Source organism: Saccopteryx leptura, chromosome 11 (genome assembly GCF_036850995.1).
Source record: "Saccopteryx leptura isolate mSacLep1 chromosome 11, mSacLep1_pri_phased_curated, whole genome shotgun sequence".
NCBI classification, from domain to species: domain Eukaryota; kingdom Metazoa; phylum Chordata; class Mammalia; order Chiroptera; family Emballonuridae; genus Saccopteryx; species Saccopteryx leptura.
Genome location: NC_089513.1, coordinates 62,230,981 through 62,249,744, shown reverse-complemented (window position 1 = coordinate 62,249,744; position 18,764 = coordinate 62,230,981). Strand labels below are relative to the sequence as shown.

The window sequence follows — 18,764 nt, the reverse complement described above, 5'->3', positions numbered from 1 at the left end:
AAAGATTCATATATAGAAAAGTCCTTTGTCTTATGAGTGCTTCTTCATTCCATCCTCTTTTGCTACTTTATACCTTTATCCCTTCCCCTTTTATGTTTTTGTTGTCAAGGATTATCCTTATTTACATTGTAAACTTTTTGAAGTTTTTACTTGTAGTTTTGTTCTTTGTATCTGGTAGAATAACCCCCTTGAGTATTTCCTGCAGTGGGTCTTTCTGGTGTAAATTCTCTCAACTTCTATATGTCTAGAAAAATTTTTATTTCTCCTTCATATTTAAAGGACAACTTTTCTGAATTTAGTATTCTTCACTTATACTTTTTCTCTTTAATTTCTTTGAAAGTTTATGTTCGCTACCTTCTGTCTTTTTAGAGTTTCTACTGAGAAGTTTGATGATAACCTGATGGGCCTTCCTTTATATGTGAAGTTCTTTTCTCTGATTACTCTGGGGGTTCTTTCTTTGTCATTGATCTTTGATAGTTTTATTACAATGTGACTTGAAGAAGGCCTGTTTGGGTTGAGGTAGCAAGGTGTTCTGTTTTCTTCCTGGATTTGAAGGTCTATCTCTTTCCTTAGCTTTAGAAATTTCTAATCAATTATTTGTTTGAATAAGCTCTCTAGTCTCTTTTCCTTTTCTTCTTCTGATATACCCATTATTCTTATATTGCCCTTTCTGATGAAGTCAGACAATTCTTGTAAACTCTCATTTTTTTTCTTCTTGAGTCTCTCTTCTTCCTTGTGTATCATCTCTAGTTGCCTGTTTTTGATGTCACAATTCTGTCCTCTATCTGGCCTATTCTATTAGCTAAACTTGCTAGTTCATTTTTAATTCACGTATTGAGTTCATCATCTCTGTTTTAAAAGTTTTAATCTCCTTGGTGAGGTATTCATTTTGTTTTCTGAGCTCATTAAGTGTCCTATTGATGTTCTCTCACATCTCACTGAGTATTATCAGAACTTCAGTTTTGAAAATTCTATCTATCTCCAAGGTATCCATGTGATTGAGGTTGTTTTCTGGAGATTTTTCATTTTCTTTCTGAACTGTGTCTCTTTCTTGGGTAGTCATGGTATTCCTCTTATTCTGCCTTGAGGGCATTTGAGAGTGGTATTGTTAATAAATCAAGAAAAAACTAACAAGTAAAGATAAAAATGAATTTAAAAATAAAATTAAATTAAAGAGAAAAAGCACAAAAGACAAAAAAAATACTAAAAAACTATAATCAAAAACCAATAGAACAACAAAAACTAAAGAACAGAAAATTAGAAGAAAAATTTTCCAAGAGATTTTTCTGGGTTTTTTTTTTTCAGGTAGGTGGCACATGAATTATAATTTTCAACTCTCTATGAACTCTGCTGAGAAGCTGTTGTCACAAAGGTGGAGGTGGAGGTGGGGCTGCAGTCATGGTGATGGGTGGGACTTGTGAGGGCTTTACCACTTTAGCAATGGCAGTCTTAGGCCTCTGAATGCTCCACCCTGTGTCCCAATGGAGCAGGGTACCAGATATAGTGCACCTATGTCGCTGCCACTCTCTACACCTGCAAATAGAGGGAGACGGTATCTGGGAGGCTTGGAGGGGCACACTTTGTATTTTTATGTCTCTGTCTTAGGGCAGGCTGCAGGCATACTTTGGCAGTGACCCTATGCTCTGCTGCTTTGATTCAGTATCACACCAAATTTCCCCCAATCTCTCCACTCCTCCAGGCAGAAGGAGATCCAGTCACTTTGGGTTTCTCTCCTCTCTGGAGCCTGACCACAAATACTTCTTATCTCCCACCCCACCCCCCATCTTTTTACCCTTCCCACATTTGGTCGATTCAATGGGTAGATCTTTCTTTCAGGCACATCTGTGAGGTCAGCAGGGGTTTATTCACTGAGTTATACCTGTTCAGTTTCTTAAAATTTTAAGGGGAGAAATAAAAGATATCTCTCAAACCACCATTACGCTAATGTCATCTCAGAATACACATTCTTTTCAAGTGCTTATGGTACATTTTCTAGGGTAGACCACATGTTAGAACATAAAACAAGTCTCAATAAATTTAAAAAGATTTAAATCATATCAAGCATCTTCTATGACCACAATGACCATGAAACTAGAAATCAACTACAATAGGAAATCTGAAAAGCATTTATTTGAAGGCTAAATAGCAAGTTATTAAATAAAAAATGGGTTAACAATGAAATCAAGGAATAATCAAACATTTCCTTGAAACAAATAGAAATGAACATACAACAACCCTAAATCTATGGGTCACAGTGCAAGCACTCCTGAGAGGGTAGTTCATAGCATTGCAGGCATACCTTAAGGGCCAAGAAAAATCTCAAATAAACAATCTAACCCTTCACCTAAAAGAACTAGGAAAAGAACAACAAATAAAGTCCAGAGGAAGTATAAGGAAGAAATAACAAGATCAAAGTAGAAATAAATGACATATAAGCTAAAAAATTATACAAAAGATCAATAAAACCAAGAGCTGATTCTTTGAAAAAGTAAACAAGATTGATAAACCTTTAACCAGACTCATCAAGTAAAAAAGAGAGTGGACCCAAATAAATAAAATTAGAAATGAAAGAGGAGAAGTAACAACTGATGTGAAGAACCATATGCCAAAAAATTAGACAAGCTGGGTGAAATGGATAAATTTCTAGAAACATACAATCTTCCAAAACTCAATCTGGAAGAATCAGAAAACCTGAGCAGACCAATTACAACAAATGAATATCAACCAACTTCCAGCAAACAAGTCTTGGATGGGAAGGCTTCACAGATGAATATTACCAAACATTCAAAGAAGAACTAGTTCTATCCTTCTCAAGCTATTCCAAAAATTTCAAGAGGAGGGAAGACTTCCAAGCTCATTTTATGAGGCAAGCATTATCCTAATTCCAAAAGCAGATAAAGACACTACAAAGAAACTATAGGCCAATATCCCTGATGAACATAGATTCTAAAATTCTAAACAAAATGTTAGCAAACCAGATCCAGCAATACATTAAAAAGATAATATATCATGATCAACTGGGATTTATTCTGGAGAATCAAGGCGGGTACAATATTTGCAAATCAATAAACGTGATTCAGCACACAAACTAAATGAAGGATTAAAATCACATAATTATCTCAACAGATGCAGAAAAAGCATGTGATAAAATCCAACACCCATTTATGATCAAAACTCTCAGCAAAGTAATAATACAGGGAACATACCTCAACATAGCAAAGGCCATATATGAGAAAATGACAGCCAACACCATATTCAAAAGTTAAAAGCAATCTGCTTAAGATCAGGAACAACACAAGGTGTCCCTTTTACCATTTTCATTCAGCATAGCACTGGAAGTCCTAGCCACAGCAATTTGACAAGAGGAAAAATATAAAAGGTATTTAAATTGGAAAAGAATTAAACTCATTATATGCTGACATGATACTGTACACAGAATCCCCTAAAGCAGGGGTCTCCAAACTTTTTACACAGGGGGCCAGTTCACTGTCCCTCAGACTGTTGGAGGGCTGCCAAATACAGTAGTCCTCTTACTGACCACCAATGAAAGAGGTGCCCCTTCCAGAAGTGCAGTGGGGGCTGGATAAATGGCCTCAGGGGGCCACATTGCGGCCCGCGGGCCATAGTTTGGGGATGCCTGCCCTAAAGTCTCAGCCAAAAATCTACTAGACCTGATAAATGAAGTCAGCAAGATGAGAAGATATAAAATTAATATTCAGAAATCAATTGCATTTTAATAAACCCATAAACTGTCAGAGAGAATTTAAGGAAACAATTCCATTTACTATTGCAGCAAAAAAAATGAAGTACTTAGGATTAAATTTAACCAAAGATGTAAAAGATTTGTGCTCAGAAAATTATAAGACATTGAAAAAGAAATCAAGAAAAATACAACAAAGTGAAAGCATATCCCATGTTCATGAATAGGAAAAAATTAACATCACTAAAATGTCTATACTATCCAAAGCAATCTTTCAATTCAGTACAATTCCTATGAAAATACCAATGGCATACTTCACAGATCTAGAACAAAAATTCCAAAATTTTATATTTTATTTATTTTTTTTATTTTATTTTTTTTTACAGAGGGAGAGAGTCAGAGAGAGGGATAGATAGGGACAGACAGACAGGAACGGAAAGAGATGAGAAGCATCAATCATCAGTCTTTTGTTGCGACACCTTAGTTGTTCATTGATTGCTTTCCCACATGTGCCTTGACCGCTGGCCTTCAGCAGACCGAGGAACCCCTTGCTCGAGCCAGCGACTTTGGGTCCAAGCTGGTGAGCTTTGCTCAAACCAGATGAGCCCACGCTCAAGCTGGCAACCTCAGGGTCTCAAACCTGGGTCCTTCCGCATCCCAGTCCGATGCTCTCTCCACTGTGCCACTGCCTGGTCAGGCGATGGGGATAGGATTTAAACGGACACTTCTCTCATGAAGACATACAAACAATAAATAGATATATAAAACGATGCTCATCTTCACTAACTATTAGAGAAATGCAAATCAAAACTGCAATAAGATATCACCTCACACCTCATTCACTGCTCTGGGAATGTAATCTGGTTCAGCCATGATGGAAGGCAGTATAGCAGTTCCTCAAATATTAATAGAGCTGGCCCTGGCCAGTTGGCTCAGCAGTAGAGCGTTGGCCTGGCGTGCGGGGGACCCGGGTTCGATTCCCGACCAGGGCACATAGGAGAAGCGCCCATTTGCTTCTCCACCCCCCCCCCCTTCCTCTCTGTCTCTCTCTTCCCCTCCCGCAGCCAAGGCTCCATTGGAGCAAAGATGGCCCGGGCGCTGGGGATGGCTCCTTGGCCTCTGCCCCAGACGCTGGAGTGGCTCTGGTCGTGGCAGAGCGACGCCCCCAGAGGGGCAGAGCATCGCCCCTGGTGGGCAGAGCATCGCCCCTGGTGGGCGTGCCGGGTGGATCCCGGTCGGGCGCATGCGGGAGTCTGTCTGACTGTCTCTCCCCGTTTCCAGCTTCAGAAAAATACAAAAAAAAAAAAAAATTAATAGAGCTACTGTATGACTCAGCAATCCCCCTACTGGGTATCGACCTGAAACACTTGACAACACAAATTGCTACACAAAGACACATGCACCTCCAAGTTCATCACAGCATTGTTCACAGTGGCCAAGACATGGAAACTACCAAAGTGTCCCTCAATAGAGGATTGGATAGAGAGAATGTGCTACATATTTACAATGGAATACTACCCAGCCATAAGAAATGATGACATATTGCCATTTATGACAACATGGATGGACCTTGAGAACATTATACTAACTGAAATAAGTAAATCAGAAAAAGCTAAGAATTATATAATTTCACACATAGGTGGGATATAAAACTGAGACTCACGGACATAGATAAAACTGAAGTAGTTTACCAGTGGGAGAGTGGTGTAGAGAGGGAAGTAAAGGGGAACAAATACTTGGTGACAGAAAAAGATTTGACTTTAAGTGATGGGCATACACCACAGTCAACAGTTCAAATGTTATAGAAATGTTTACCTGAAACTTATGTACTCTTATTGATCAGTGCCATCCCATTAAATTTGTTATAAATGAAAAAAAATTTTAATAAAAATGTCTGCATTGTGAGTCCAGGCTGCCCACTGCCATGACTCCTATGCAGGGTGTGAGCTCAGCAGGCAGAGCGTCAGGGAGTCAGGAGGGTGGAGCTAGTACATTTTCTTAGACTGATGCCTGTGGAAGGAAATGCTTGACCCAGGAAAGATGGTGTCTTTAGGCAGTGTGGAAGAGACCCAGCACAGGGATCCTGGCGGTTTTCCCTTCAGCTCTCTTCCCAGAGCTACACAACCCAGTCTTTCCTCACATGACTCCAGTCCACTCTGAGCCACTGTCCCTCCATTGGAGCCCAGGATGAGTGGCTGCAAACAAGATTTTGTGTACTGGCCTTTTAAGTGGGCACCTTGGTCTCTAGTGGACTGTGATCTCACATTGGCCAACAGAACACCCACTGATTTGCACAGCCAGGTATTACGTGGCCTCCACTTTCAGGCTCTGGTGCTCCTGGCTTGGGAGCCTGGTATGAGCTCTCTAGTGATGTTTGCAGCTGAGATATTCCTCTGGATTCTCAACCACCACACTCGTGGGCAGGGCCAGCCCTTTTCACATCTCTGTCCTTCCTATCAGTTCCAATGTGGTTTTTCCTATAAATCCTTGGTGATGAGACTTCTGTTCAGCTAGTCTTCAGTTGGTTATTCAGGTTGATTGTTCTATAATTTAGTTGTACCTTATTTCCCCATGTAAAAGATGCACCTTTTTTTGAAAAATTTGGGGTCTAAAAACTGGTTGTGTCTTATACAGTGTTTGTGGAATTTCAAATGCCATAGATGGAACTGAGGACAAGGCAATCTATGAAGGCAGTGATTTGTCACCAGACACAGATGAGAACAAGCTAATGGATGGGAGTTTTGACAGTGATTAGGAGTTGTATGAATTTTATGATGAATAAAACTTGAGTTCAATAACTATTATGTAATACATTTTTTTTCAAATTTTGGGTCCCAAAATTAAGGTGCATCTTATACATGGGAGCATCTTATACATGGGGAAATATTGTAATTTCTGTTTGTTACTGGGAGGAGATGAGTATAACTTCCACCTACTCTGCTGCCATCTTGAATCCCTGATCACTTTATAAATAATAAAACATATTTGCTTAATAACAGACTCAAAATGTATATACACTAAAAATTGACAGAACTAAAGAAAACAAAGACAAATCCATAATCTTAGTGGGATGTTTTAACACAGTTCTCTCAGTAACTGGCTAAAGCAGCCCACAAAAATCAATGAATATGTAGAAGGGTTTAATAACATGACCTAATTAACATATATATGTAGAATAGTGCACCCAACTATTACAAAATACACATCCTTTACAAGCATATATAAGCCATTTTCAAATATTGATTTTTATATGCCAGTACTGGGCACTTTACATACATTATCTCCTCTTCTCAAAATATAATTGTGATTCCTGGCCAGGGCACACAGGAGAAGTGCCCATCTGCTTCTCCACCCTTCCCCCTCTCCTTCCTCTCTGTCTCTCTCTTCCCCTCCTGCAGCCGGGGCTCCATTGGAGCAAAGTTGGGCAGGGCACTGAGAATGGCTCCATGGCCTCTACCTCAGGCATTAGAATGGCTCCAGTTGCAATGGAGCAATGCCTCAGATGGACAGAGCATTGCCCCCTAATGGGCTTTCCGGGTGGATCCCGGTCAGGCACATGCAGGAGTCTGTCTCTCTGCCTCCCCGTTTCTCACTTCAGTAAAATACCAAAAATATATATGTAAAAAAATAACAAAACAAAACTCCACAATTGTGAAAAACACAGCTGGGCTAGAAATATTTCATTTGCCCCTCCAGACTTACCTGTCCATTCTCTATCATGCTCTGTGTCCTGCAAAGCTAACCTATACAGTTTGCATTCACCGTTTCTTTCTCCGCTTGCTTCAAGTTAGGTTCACCCAATTGGAGTTAAGAGCAGAAATTGTTGAGTGAAAGGAAGGTAGATTCTTTTTATTTAATTTCCCTGCCCCCTCCCTGCAGGGTTCCTGAGGAAGACCGTAGCCATCTTTCCCTGCCTAAGTCTGCTTCTGCCAAACAGTACTCTCTAGACCGGGGGTCCCCAAACTACGTCTTGCGGCCCGGCCCGCATGCGGCCCCCTGAGGCCATTTATCCGGCCCCTGCCACACTTCCAGAAGGGGCACCTCTTTCATTGGTGGTCAGTGAGAGGAGCATAGTTCCCATTGAAATACTGTTCAGTTTGTTGATTTAAATATACTTGTTCTTTATTTTAAATATTGTATTTGTTCCCGGTTTGTTTTTTTACTTTAAAATAAGATATGTGCAGTGTGCATAGAGACTTGTTCATAGTTTTTTTTTTTATAGTCCGGCCCTCCAACGGTCTGAGGGACAGTGAACTGGCCCCCTGTGTAAAAAGTTTGGGCATCCTGCCCTGGCCAGTTGGCTCAGCGGTAGAGCATCGGCCTAGCGTGCGGAGGACCCGGGTTCGATTCCCGGCCAGGGCACATAGGAGAAGCGCCCATTTGCTTCTCCACCCCTCCGCCGCGCCTTCCTCTCTGTCTCTCTCTTCCCCTCCCGCAGCCAAGGCTCCATTGGAGCAAAAATGGCCCGGGCGCTGGGGTTGGCTCTGTGGCCTCTGCCTCAGGCGCTAGAGTGGCTCTGGTCGCAACATGGCGACGCCCAGGATGGGCAGAGCATCACCCCCTGGTGGGCAGAGTGTCGCCCCATGGTGGGCGTGCCGGGTGGATCCCGGTCGGGCGCATGCGGGAGTCTGTCTGACTGTCTCTCCCTGTTTCCAGCTTCAGAAAAATGCAAAAAAAAAAAAAGTTTGGGCATCCCTACTCTAGACAGCTGCCTTCCATAAATTCCAGTATCCATTCATTCCCTGCTGCCTCTCAGGTGGTAATGGCCTTTGCTGTTCTTAGCCCTGAGGTACTGTGCCATCCCTTGTGGATCTTCCTACACCTTGCCCACATCTTTTCAACAGTCCCTTTGCTAAACTCTTCAAATTACCCAGTTAGTGTGCCATATTTCCTGCAAGAATATTGGGTGTGTATTAGCATCTCTGTCTACATTTAAGAAACCATAAGCTCAGGGAGGCCAGACTCCCACAAGTCACATGACTTCTCACGGGTATAGCAATAGAACAGCTTCTTCTCTTGCCCACATTATTAATAAATGATTAACATAACACTGGGACATCCTTTGAATTTTAGCCAATAGTATTTCCTGCCAATCAGTATTTTGTGAATAAATTTTTAATGTGAGCTGTATCGTGGCCTTTGTTAGTTTCTTAAATGCCAGGAATGCTCTGTCTTCCATTTAAAGAACCTTAATTTGGTTTTTATAAAATCATTTTTGGTCTTAGAGAAAGAAATTTAATACAGTGATTATGACCTTTGAATTTAATAACCGTATGATATTTTGTCTTCCTACTTTGCTGTTTTCCAGATCGCCATGAGATTATCTCTAAAGAAATATTGGAGTTGGACCCATGGGAAAATCAGTGGAATGTTGTGGCCGTTAACGTCCTCATGCATGACAGCTATGATGTCTGCCTGGTGGCCAGGATGAACCCTCGAGACCTCATCCCCCCACCTTCAGATCTGATGGAAGGCGACAAGGAGTACTGAGGTCTGCATTGCTATAGAACCTCCTGTTGTGTCTGCAAAGGAGGGGTTGAGAGTGAAGAGAGCTCATGGGCATCCATACATGTTCTTTGCATGCGTGGCAGCCCATGTGCAAAGCAGCATAAAAAGGAAGAATGTGCAAAGTTCGCCCTCAGGGACCTTCACTTAGTTAGGGTGGACAAGACGCTACAAGGCCGACTGTGCTGATGGCACAGAGTACAGGATGAGTGCCAAAGGAGTGCAGGGAATGGAGCAATCTCACACTGCTGGGACTCGGGGACAGCAATGCCAAGAAGCAGGCCTTCTATCAGAGCCTCTAGGAGGAGGAGGAAGCAGTGAGCTCACAAAAATGGCTGAATGAAGGCTAGAAGTGGACCAGATTGCCTGGGCCAGATTACCTGGGCCATTGCCTTTTCTATAAGTTAGAAAAGTAGGTTATAACTAAATGACCAACATTTAGAAGACCAAGGACTTTAGACTGAGTCTATATGCAGGGGAATGATCTCAGAAAGGTACGAAGGAAGATTTATCTCTGTGCTCTGTTCTGGCTTCAGTCTTACAAAGACTGTCTACCCTCATGCAGAATACTTTTGTGCTGCAGCAACATTATCCAGAACAGGGCTAGCAGTGAACTACAAATTCACAATAGCCGAGGCACTCAAGCGCAACCGCAGTGAGCAGAGGAATTCTGCCCGGGTCCAGGTCTGTGTCAGTGAAGGAAAAGTGGGGTTCACTCTTGGGTTGGTACAGAGGGTCTTGGATTAAATTTACCCAAGCTGCCCTCGACTAGCTCTCAGACGCACATAACTTTCTATAGGCCGGCCCTAGCTGAGCACAACTGGCCTACACCACCCAACCCAGGCACAAACAAGCCTGGAATAAAGGAGACAGGAAGCAGACCCTTTGGGTGGTGGGCTGCCCTTGCAGTATCTTCTCCAAAGTTGGAGGGGAAGGATGCAACTCCTGCTCCAGCCCACAGCTGAGCATGAACAGAAAACAGCCATTCCCAAAATATATTTTAGGGGTGACATTTAAACAACACCTAGGAAACCTATCTATTTACTTTTATTTACCATCTATACTTCTGGAAGCACAGTGGATTCAAAGAATGCATTTTGACAGCTGATCTTGAACCACTTCTCAAGAGTTTCACCTTACACAAGGCTCTCTTTGAAGCAGGAGTGGTCAGTAAGTTCCCTTGAATTTTTTTTAAATCTTATTTTTATTAATTTTAATGCAGTGACATTGATAAATCAGGGTACATATGTTCCGAGAAAACATCTCCAGATTATTTTGACCTTTGATTATGCTGCATACCCCTCACTCAAAGTCAAATCGTCCTCCATCACCTTCTATCTGGTTTTCTTTGTGCCCCTACCCTCCCCCCTCTCCCTCCTCTCCTTCCTCGCCCCTTCCCCACCCCTCCACCCCATGCCCTGTTACCATCACATTCTTGTCCATGTCTATAAGTCTCATTTTTATGTCCCATCTATGCATTGGTTCATATAGTTCTTAGTTTTTTTCTAATTTACTTATTTCACTCCGTATAATGTTATCAAGATCCATCCATGTTATTGTAAATGATCCAATGTCATCATTTCTTATGGCTGAGTAGTATTCCATAGTATATATGTACCAAAGCTTTTAATCCACTCGTCCTCTGACGGACACTTGGGCTGTTTCCAGATCTTCGCTATTGTGAACAATGCTGCTATAAACATGGGGGTGCATTTCTCTTTCTGGAACCATTCTATGGTGTCCTTGGGGTATATTCCTAAAAGTGGGATGGCTGGGTCAAAAGGCAGTTCGATTTTCCATTTTTTGAGGAATCTCCATACTGTTTTCCACAGTGGCTGCACCAGTCTGCATTCCCACCAGCAGTGCAGGAGGGTTCCCTTTTCTCCACATCCTCGCCAGCACTTATTCTGTGTTGTTTTGTTGATGAGCACCATTCTAACCGGTGTGAGGTGATATCTCATTGTGGTTTTAATTTGCATTTCTCTAATGATTAATGATGTTGAGCATTTTGTCATATGCCTATTGGCCATCTGTGTGTCCTCTTTGGAGAAGTGTCTATTCATTTCTTTTGCCCATTTTTTGATTGGATTGTTTGTCTTTCTGGTATTGAGATTTACAAGTTCTTTATAAATTTTGGTTATTAACCCCTTATCAGACATACTGTCAAATATGTTCTCCCATTGTGTAGTTTGTCTTTTTATTCTGTTCTTATTGTCTTTGGCCATGCAAAAGCTTTTTAATTTGATATAGTCCCATTGGTTTATTCTGTCTTTTATTTCACTTGCCTGTGGAGATAAATCAGCAAATATATCACTGCGAGAAATGTCAGAGAGCTTACTGCCTATGTTTTCTTCTAAGATGCTTATGGTTTCAAGCTTTACATTTAAGTCTTTTATCCATTTTGAGTTTATTTTTGTGAATGGTGTAAGTTGGTGGTCTAGTTTCATTTTTTTGCAGGTAGCTGTCCAGTTTTCCCAACACCATTTGTTGAAGAGGCTGTCTTTACTCCATTGTATTGTCTTACCTCCTTTGTCAAATATCAGTTGTCCATAGAGCTGTGGGTTTATTTCTGGGTTCTCTGTTCTGTTCCATTGATCTATGTGCCTGTTCTTATGCCAGTACCAGGTTGTTTTGAGTACAATGGCCTTGTAGTATAGCTTGATATCAGGAAGTGTGATACCTCCCCCTTTATTCTTCTTTTTTAAGATTGCTGAGGCTAGTCGTGTTCTCTTTTGGTTCCATATAAATTTTTGGAATATGTGATCTATATCTTTAAAGTATGTCACTGGTATTTTAATTGGTATTGCATTGAATTTATAAATTACTTTGGGTAATATAGACATTTTAATGATGTTTATTCTTCCTAACCATGAGCATGGTATATGCTTCCACTTGTTTGTATCTTCCTTGATTTCTTTTATCAATGTTTTATAATTTTCCAAGTACAAGTCTTTAGTCTCCTTGGTTAAATGTACTCCTAGGTACTTTATTTTTTTGGTTGCAATAGTGAAGGGGATTGTTTCCTTAATTTCTCTTTCTGATTGTTCATTGTTGGTGTATAAAAATGCCTCTGATTTCTGAGTATTAATTTTATATCCTGCCACCTTGCTGAATTCATTTATCAGGTCCAGTAGTTTTTTGACTGAGACTTTAGGATTTTCTATATACAATATCATATCATCTGCAAATAATGATAGCTTTACTTCTTCTTTTCCAACTTGAATGCCTTGTATTTCTTCTTCTTGTCTGATTGCTGTGGCTAGGACTTCTAGGACTATGTTGAATAAGAGTGGTGAAAGGGGGCACTCCTGCCTTGTTCCTGACCTTACAGGGATTGCTTTTAATTTTTGCCCATTGAGTATGATGTTGGCTGTGGGTTTCTCATAGATGGCTTTTATCATGTTGAGGTATGTTCCTTGTATTCCCACTTTGCTGAGAGTTTTGATCATGAATGGGTGCTAGATTTTATCAAATGTTTTTTCTGCATCTATTGAAATTATCATGTGGTTTTTCTCCTTCCTTTCATTTATGTGATGAATAACATTGATAGATTTGCGAATATTGTACCAGCCTTGCCTCCCCAGAATAAATCCCACTTGATCATGGTGTATGATATTTTCCATATATTGTTGGATCCGGTTTGCTAATATTTTGTTGAGGATTTTAGCATCTATATTCATCAGGGATATTGGCCTATAATTTTCTTTCTTTGTGTTGTCTTTGCCTGGTTTTGGAATCAGAATTATGCTCGCCTCATAAAAGGAGCTTAGAAGTCTTCCTTCCTCGTGAATTTTTTGAAATAGCTTGAGAAGGATAGGAGTTAGTTCTTCTTTGAATAGTTGGTAGAATTCACTTGTGAAGTCATCTGGCCCAGGACTTTTCTTTGTTGGGAGTTTTTTGATAACTGTTTTTTTGTTTGTTTGTTTGTTTTTGTATTTTTCTGAAGCTAGAAACGGGGAGAGACAGTCAGACAGACTCCCGCATGCGCCCGACCGGGATCCACCCGGCACGCCCACCAGGGGCGAAGCTCTGCCCACCAGGGGGCGATGCTCTGCCCCTCCGGGGCGTCGCTCTGCCGCGACCAGAGCCACTCTAGCGCCTGGGGCAGAGGCCAAGGAGCCATCCCCAGCGCCCGGGCCATCTTTGCTCCAATGGAGCCTTGGCTGTGGGAGGGGAAGAGAGAGACAGAGAGGAAGGAGGGGGTGGGGGTGGAGAAGCAAATGGGCGCTTCTCCTATGTGCCCTGGCCGGGAATTGAACCCGGGTCCCCCGCACACCAGTCCAACGCTCTACCGCTGATCCAACCGGCCAAGGCCTTGAAAACTGTTTTTATCTCATTTGGCGTAATCGGTCTGTTTAGGTTTTCTGATTCTTCCAGACTGATTTTTGGAAGATTGTATGTTTCAAGGAATTTGTCCATTTCATCTAGGTTGTCTAGTTTTTTGGCATATAGTTCTTCATAGTATTTTCTTACAATCCTTTGTATTTCTGTTGTGTCAGTTGTTATTTCTCCCCTCTCATTTTTAATTTTATTTATTTGAGTCCTCTCTCTCTTTTTCTTGGTGAGTCTAGTTAAAGGTTCATCAATCTTGTTTACCTTTTCAAAAAACCAGCTCCTAGTTTCATTGATCCTCTGTATTGTTTCTTTAGTCTCTATGTCATTTATTTCTGCTCTGATCTTTATTATTTCCTTCCTTCTACTACATTTAGGCTTTACTTGCTGTTCTTTTTCTAGTTCTTTTAGATGCAGGGTTAAGTTGTTTATTTGAGCTTTTTCTAGCTTCTTAAAGTGTGCCTGTAGTGCTAAGTTCCCTTGAATTTTACCAGAGGGAGACATTCCTAGATTGAGATAGCTGTTCCTTGGTATAGAGTTGTGTGACTGTGTGACCACTACTCCATGCCCTGAGGTTCCAGCTATTAACCCAGGCAGTAGAGACATGTCCGTGGAAACAAGCCAATTGGAAATCTGCTTTCAGTCACTATGAAGGGGGATCCAGTTAGACCCAAGGTAAGTTGTCCCCTAGAAGGCTAGACAGGGCAGGGGCCATAGCTGTCTGTCTACAGCTGTACCCAAGTGCCCCCTGCAGTACCTAGCACATATGGGTCTTTGGGTGGCCAGCACAGAGTATCATTTCTCAGTCTGAGGGCTTTCTCTCTGAGCATGTACAGGAATCTGAGTTAAAATGAGTTAATTCTTCTCCTTGGTAAGGGTCCTAATCTGTGGATTCTTTCCCTTGCTGCAGAGCACTTCTTCCCAGAGGGCTGTACTGGTGAGCAGTGTCCACAGTTAAGAGCCACCACAGGTCTCCGCTTGCCTGATTTCCTTTTAATGGAACTCCTGCACCTGCTCCACCTACTTGAACAAAGAAGCTGTCACATTTCCCTGGATCAAGAAGGCCTTGCTGTTGTGTCATGACACATTTCGAAATGCACTGGGTTTCATATCTAGGCTTTAGTCCCAGCTCTGCTACTTAGGAAGCTTTGTGGTCTTGGGCAAGATAACCTTTCTAAAGCTTTATTTTCTTTCTTTTTTTTTTTTTTTTTTTGTATTTTTCTGAAGTGAGGAGCAGGGAGGCAGAGAGACAGACTCCCACATGTACCTGACCGAGATACACCTGGCATGCCCACTAGGGGGCGATTCTCTGCCCATCTGGGGCATTGCTCCGTTGCAACCAAAGTCATTCTAGCGCCTGAGGCGGAGGCCATGGAGCCATCCTCAGCACCCGGGCCAACTTTGCTCCAATGGAGCCTTGGCTGCAGGAGAGGAAGAGAGAGAGAGAGAGAAAGGAGAGGGGGAAGGGTGGAGAAGCAGATGGGTACTTCTCTGTGTGCCCTGGACAGGAATCAAACCCAGGACATCCACACATCAGGCCGACGCTCTACCACTGAGCCAACCAGCCAGGGCCAATCTTTATTTTCTTCATACACAGAATGGGAAGGAAAATGCTTTATAGGATTGGTGTGAGGACTAAGAAAATGTTGACTGAAGTATTTGTAAGACCCTAAAACAGTAAACATTTATTAGCTGCCATTATTAGTATTGCTATTGCACTCAGCATTCTCAAAGCATACTGCCCAAAACAACCCACTGCTTGAGTGCAGTATCTTGGGATTCTGGGGAGAGATGTGTATATAGTTCCAGATAGCTCTTAATTTCCCAGACCAGCCTCTTGGCTCCTCCAGCTGATGTGCTGAAATAAGCAATAATTTGCTTTAGTGTTTTTTTAAGCCCTGGTGCCTGTTGTCTGACTTTCACATTTTTAATTCAAAACTACATACTTTTGCCCTCTTACTGATACATATTGTTAGAGACTCAGTTTTGAGAGGATATTTTCCTATCGAGTCTTTTCTCACTTTAATTGATTGCTGTCCCAATATCCCATGGAGGACTCATAAAACTCTGTTGGCTAATTCCTCTCTTTGTGAATCAGGACAGTTTGACACTGGGCACCGGAACACAGAAGGGAAGTGATTTGGATGCTGCGGCTGATAGAACAGTGCAGCTGTCAGACGGACCCCGGTTCAGTTTATGTTCTTCAAGAGTGCATCATCATTCTCACTGACTTTCTAACAAGCAAATGCTTTAAATTTGAATTTATAAAATAAAAACTTACTAATAAAAGTTTTATCTTGTTTGTCACATTGCAATTCGATGTCAATTTCATTTGAAGAATGGCCCAGGAAGTGCTGAGCGAGCATCACCAGAGTGGGGAGATGACCAGACAGATCATCAGGAGCAAGACCCAGAGGCCAGGCTGTAGGAGGCAAGTGGGGGCACAGGAAGTGGTCCCATCTGCAGGCTGGTTGAAGCACAGGGTGATGACAAGAGGAGATGAGGCCAATCACAGAAGCCCTTAGATGCCACACCAAGGAGCTGGTCTTTATACCTCAGCCACATGGTTTCAGGAAAGAGCCCTTTAGCAACACCCTTCTACCCCCCGTGCAGATGAGTAGGGTGAGAGCTGACACGGGCAGACAGGCAGGAGGCCTCGTAGAAGCCCTCGTCACAGAAGCCAACTTAGCCCGGTTGTAGCAGGAACCACGAGAGTCCACTGCAGCCAGAAACAGAGAAGCAAACCCTGGGTCCCTATAGACATTCTCCTGTTCTTATACACAGTGACTAGGGCCCTGCCCCAACTTATTGGTAGATACTGCCTTAAATAAACCATTGTAGCAATCCCATTTTCTTTCCCATGGTTAGAGTAATAGTCATATGGCACAACTGTGGCCAAGGAGACATAGAGGAATATCTACAGAGAGGCTTTGGAAAAGGTTTTCTCTTTATTTATTTATTTATTTATTTATTTATTTATTTTTGTATTTTCTAAAGTTGGAAACGGGAGGCAGTCAGACAGACTTCTGCATGCGCCCGACCAGGATCCACCTGGCATGCCCACCAGGGGGCGATGCTCTGCCCATCTGGGGTGTTGCTCTGTTGCAACCAGGGCCATTCTAGTGCCTGAGGCAGAGGCCATAGAGCCATCCTCAGCGCCCGGGCCAACTTTGCTCCAGTGGAGCCTTGGCTGTGGGAGGGAAAGAGAGAGACAGAGAGGAAGGAGAGGGGGAGGGGTGGAAAAGCAGAGGGGCGCTTCTCCTGTGTGCCCTGACCGGGAATCGAACCCAGGACTCCTGCACGCCAGGCCAACACTCTACCACTGAGCCAACCGGCCAGGGCCAAGGTTTTCTCTTTTTTTTTTTTTTTTTTTTAATTTTTATTTATTCATTTTAGAGAGGAGAGACAGAGAGACAGACAGAGAGACAGAGAGGAGAGAGAGACAGGGGGGAGGAGCTGGAAGCATCAACTCCCATATGTGCCTTGACCAGGCAAGCCCAGGGTTTCGAACCAGCGACCTCAGCATTTCCAGGTCGACATTTTATCCACTGCGCCACCACAGGTCAGGCAGTTTTCTCTTTTAAAAAGGTGTAGAGGAAGAGATGGACTCTTTTGCTGCTGAGTCTTTTCAAGCCTGCCTACCCCCTGGAATGGTAGTAACTGCCCTGCAGTAATGATAGCCTGGATGGAGACTGCTGCAGTTGACCCACATATGGAGAAGACCCGGGTACTAGATATGTGGTTGAGCCATGGAATGAACCAGCCCTGGGACTTCTTGCTAGATGCTAATTGTTTCAATAAATATCCCTAGTGCTCAGGCTGCCTGTACTTAATTACAGCCCAGGACTTCCTTATTGGTACTCCGAGCTTCCCCCAGCAAAGCCACTTTCTCTTGGGATGACACCGATAACCCTCCAAAGGGGAAGACTCAAACATTCCTAGATGGACAGTGATGGAAGTTCTGCATGCCTGGCAAATACTGACGATTTACAATCTTGAGTCAGTTCTTTATGTCTCGAGTATCATAATACACTTTAGATCCATCCTTGTTATCGCAAATGGTAAGATAAAGCAAAATATTTAAACACTTTTATGTGAAACAATGAAGCTTCTTTTAGGACTTAAAATGTATTACCTTGATTATGTTCTCTAAAATGTTTTCTCATTGAAGTACATCTGTTTTGTAACAAATGAGTCCATAGTATTATTATTTTAGAAGTTCTAGTAAATATTTTCAAGAAAATACTTAATTATATTTAATTATATTTGAGTGCTAAAAAGTCCAATGGTATCTTCTGAGTCTTTTTGATTGCTTTATTCTCACTTTGATAACATTTGGAGGAGTTTTAAGTTTTCAAATATTTAATATATAAAACTTTTCAATTCCTTCCAACATGGTAACAAAACTATTGTAAGCTAGTGATTCTCCTAAAGCAGTTAGGGTTTTGTTAACACAATAGGAGGCCCATTTTCTATGGTACTATATCCTAAAACTGTCAGTACAAACCAGTGAGTTTATATTAAAATTCACATTAACTAACTGTAACACGTAGAACAAATACTATGAAACTACCATTAAGTATTTCAGTATTTTTACCACCAGTATGGTACAGGGCATATAAGTACCACCACTGAGCTACCTGCTGAATTTAACCCAGAGACCGCCAGTTATAGATTCTGGCCAAAACTCCAGATCAATGGGTCCTAATGGAAAGAGGGGGCTGCATTTCAGAAGCAGTTCTAGAAGAATAGACCAGGTTTAATTTTTTGTGTGGGGGATTGTATCAAGTGATGTCACATCTGAACCATTTTACTAACTGAAGCTACCCATCTGCCTACTGTAGTAATTTGAGTTTTCCATTCCTGGGTTAGGTTTTAAAAGACTTCCACGGTACGGTGGTTACTACAGGGAAGAGGGCAGCGGGTTAATAAAGGCTAAAGGGGGCCAACTATATGCCCATGAAGATGATTTGACTTTGGCTGGTGGGCACACAATGCAACTTACAGACCATGTATCATAGAATTGTATACTTGAAACCTATATGATCCTATTAACTAATGTCACCCCAATAAATTTTTTAAAAGAAAAAAGAGAAAAAAATCTGTTTAACCTTTAAAAAAGAAAAAAAATACTTCCTGTCTTGGCTACCTGCTACAAATGAGAGAGTAGGGGAAAGTAGAAAAAGCAATCCCTAAATTATTAATGCAAAACAGCATCTTGCCACAT

The 18,764-nt window shown here is 41.9% G+C and overlaps 1 protein-coding gene across 2 annotated transcripts in view; it reads left to right on the top strand.

The window, feature by feature from the left end:
* Nucleotides 1–15,270, top strand: part of KBTBD12 (kelch repeat and BTB domain containing 12) — an 89,907-nt gene extending 74,637 nt beyond the window's left edge. For both annotated transcript variants that reach the window (XM_066352207.1, XM_066352206.1), the window contains 2 exons: nt 9,009–9,191; nt 14,448–15,270. In XM_066352207.1, the coding sequence (XP_066208304.1) occupies nt 9,009–9,190 (182 nt within the window). In that variant the 3' untranslated portion in view covers nt 9,191; nt 14,448–15,270. The remainder of the gene's footprint in view (nt 1–9,008; nt 9,192–14,447) is intronic.
* Nucleotides 15,271–18,764: the final 3,494 nt, after the last annotated feature.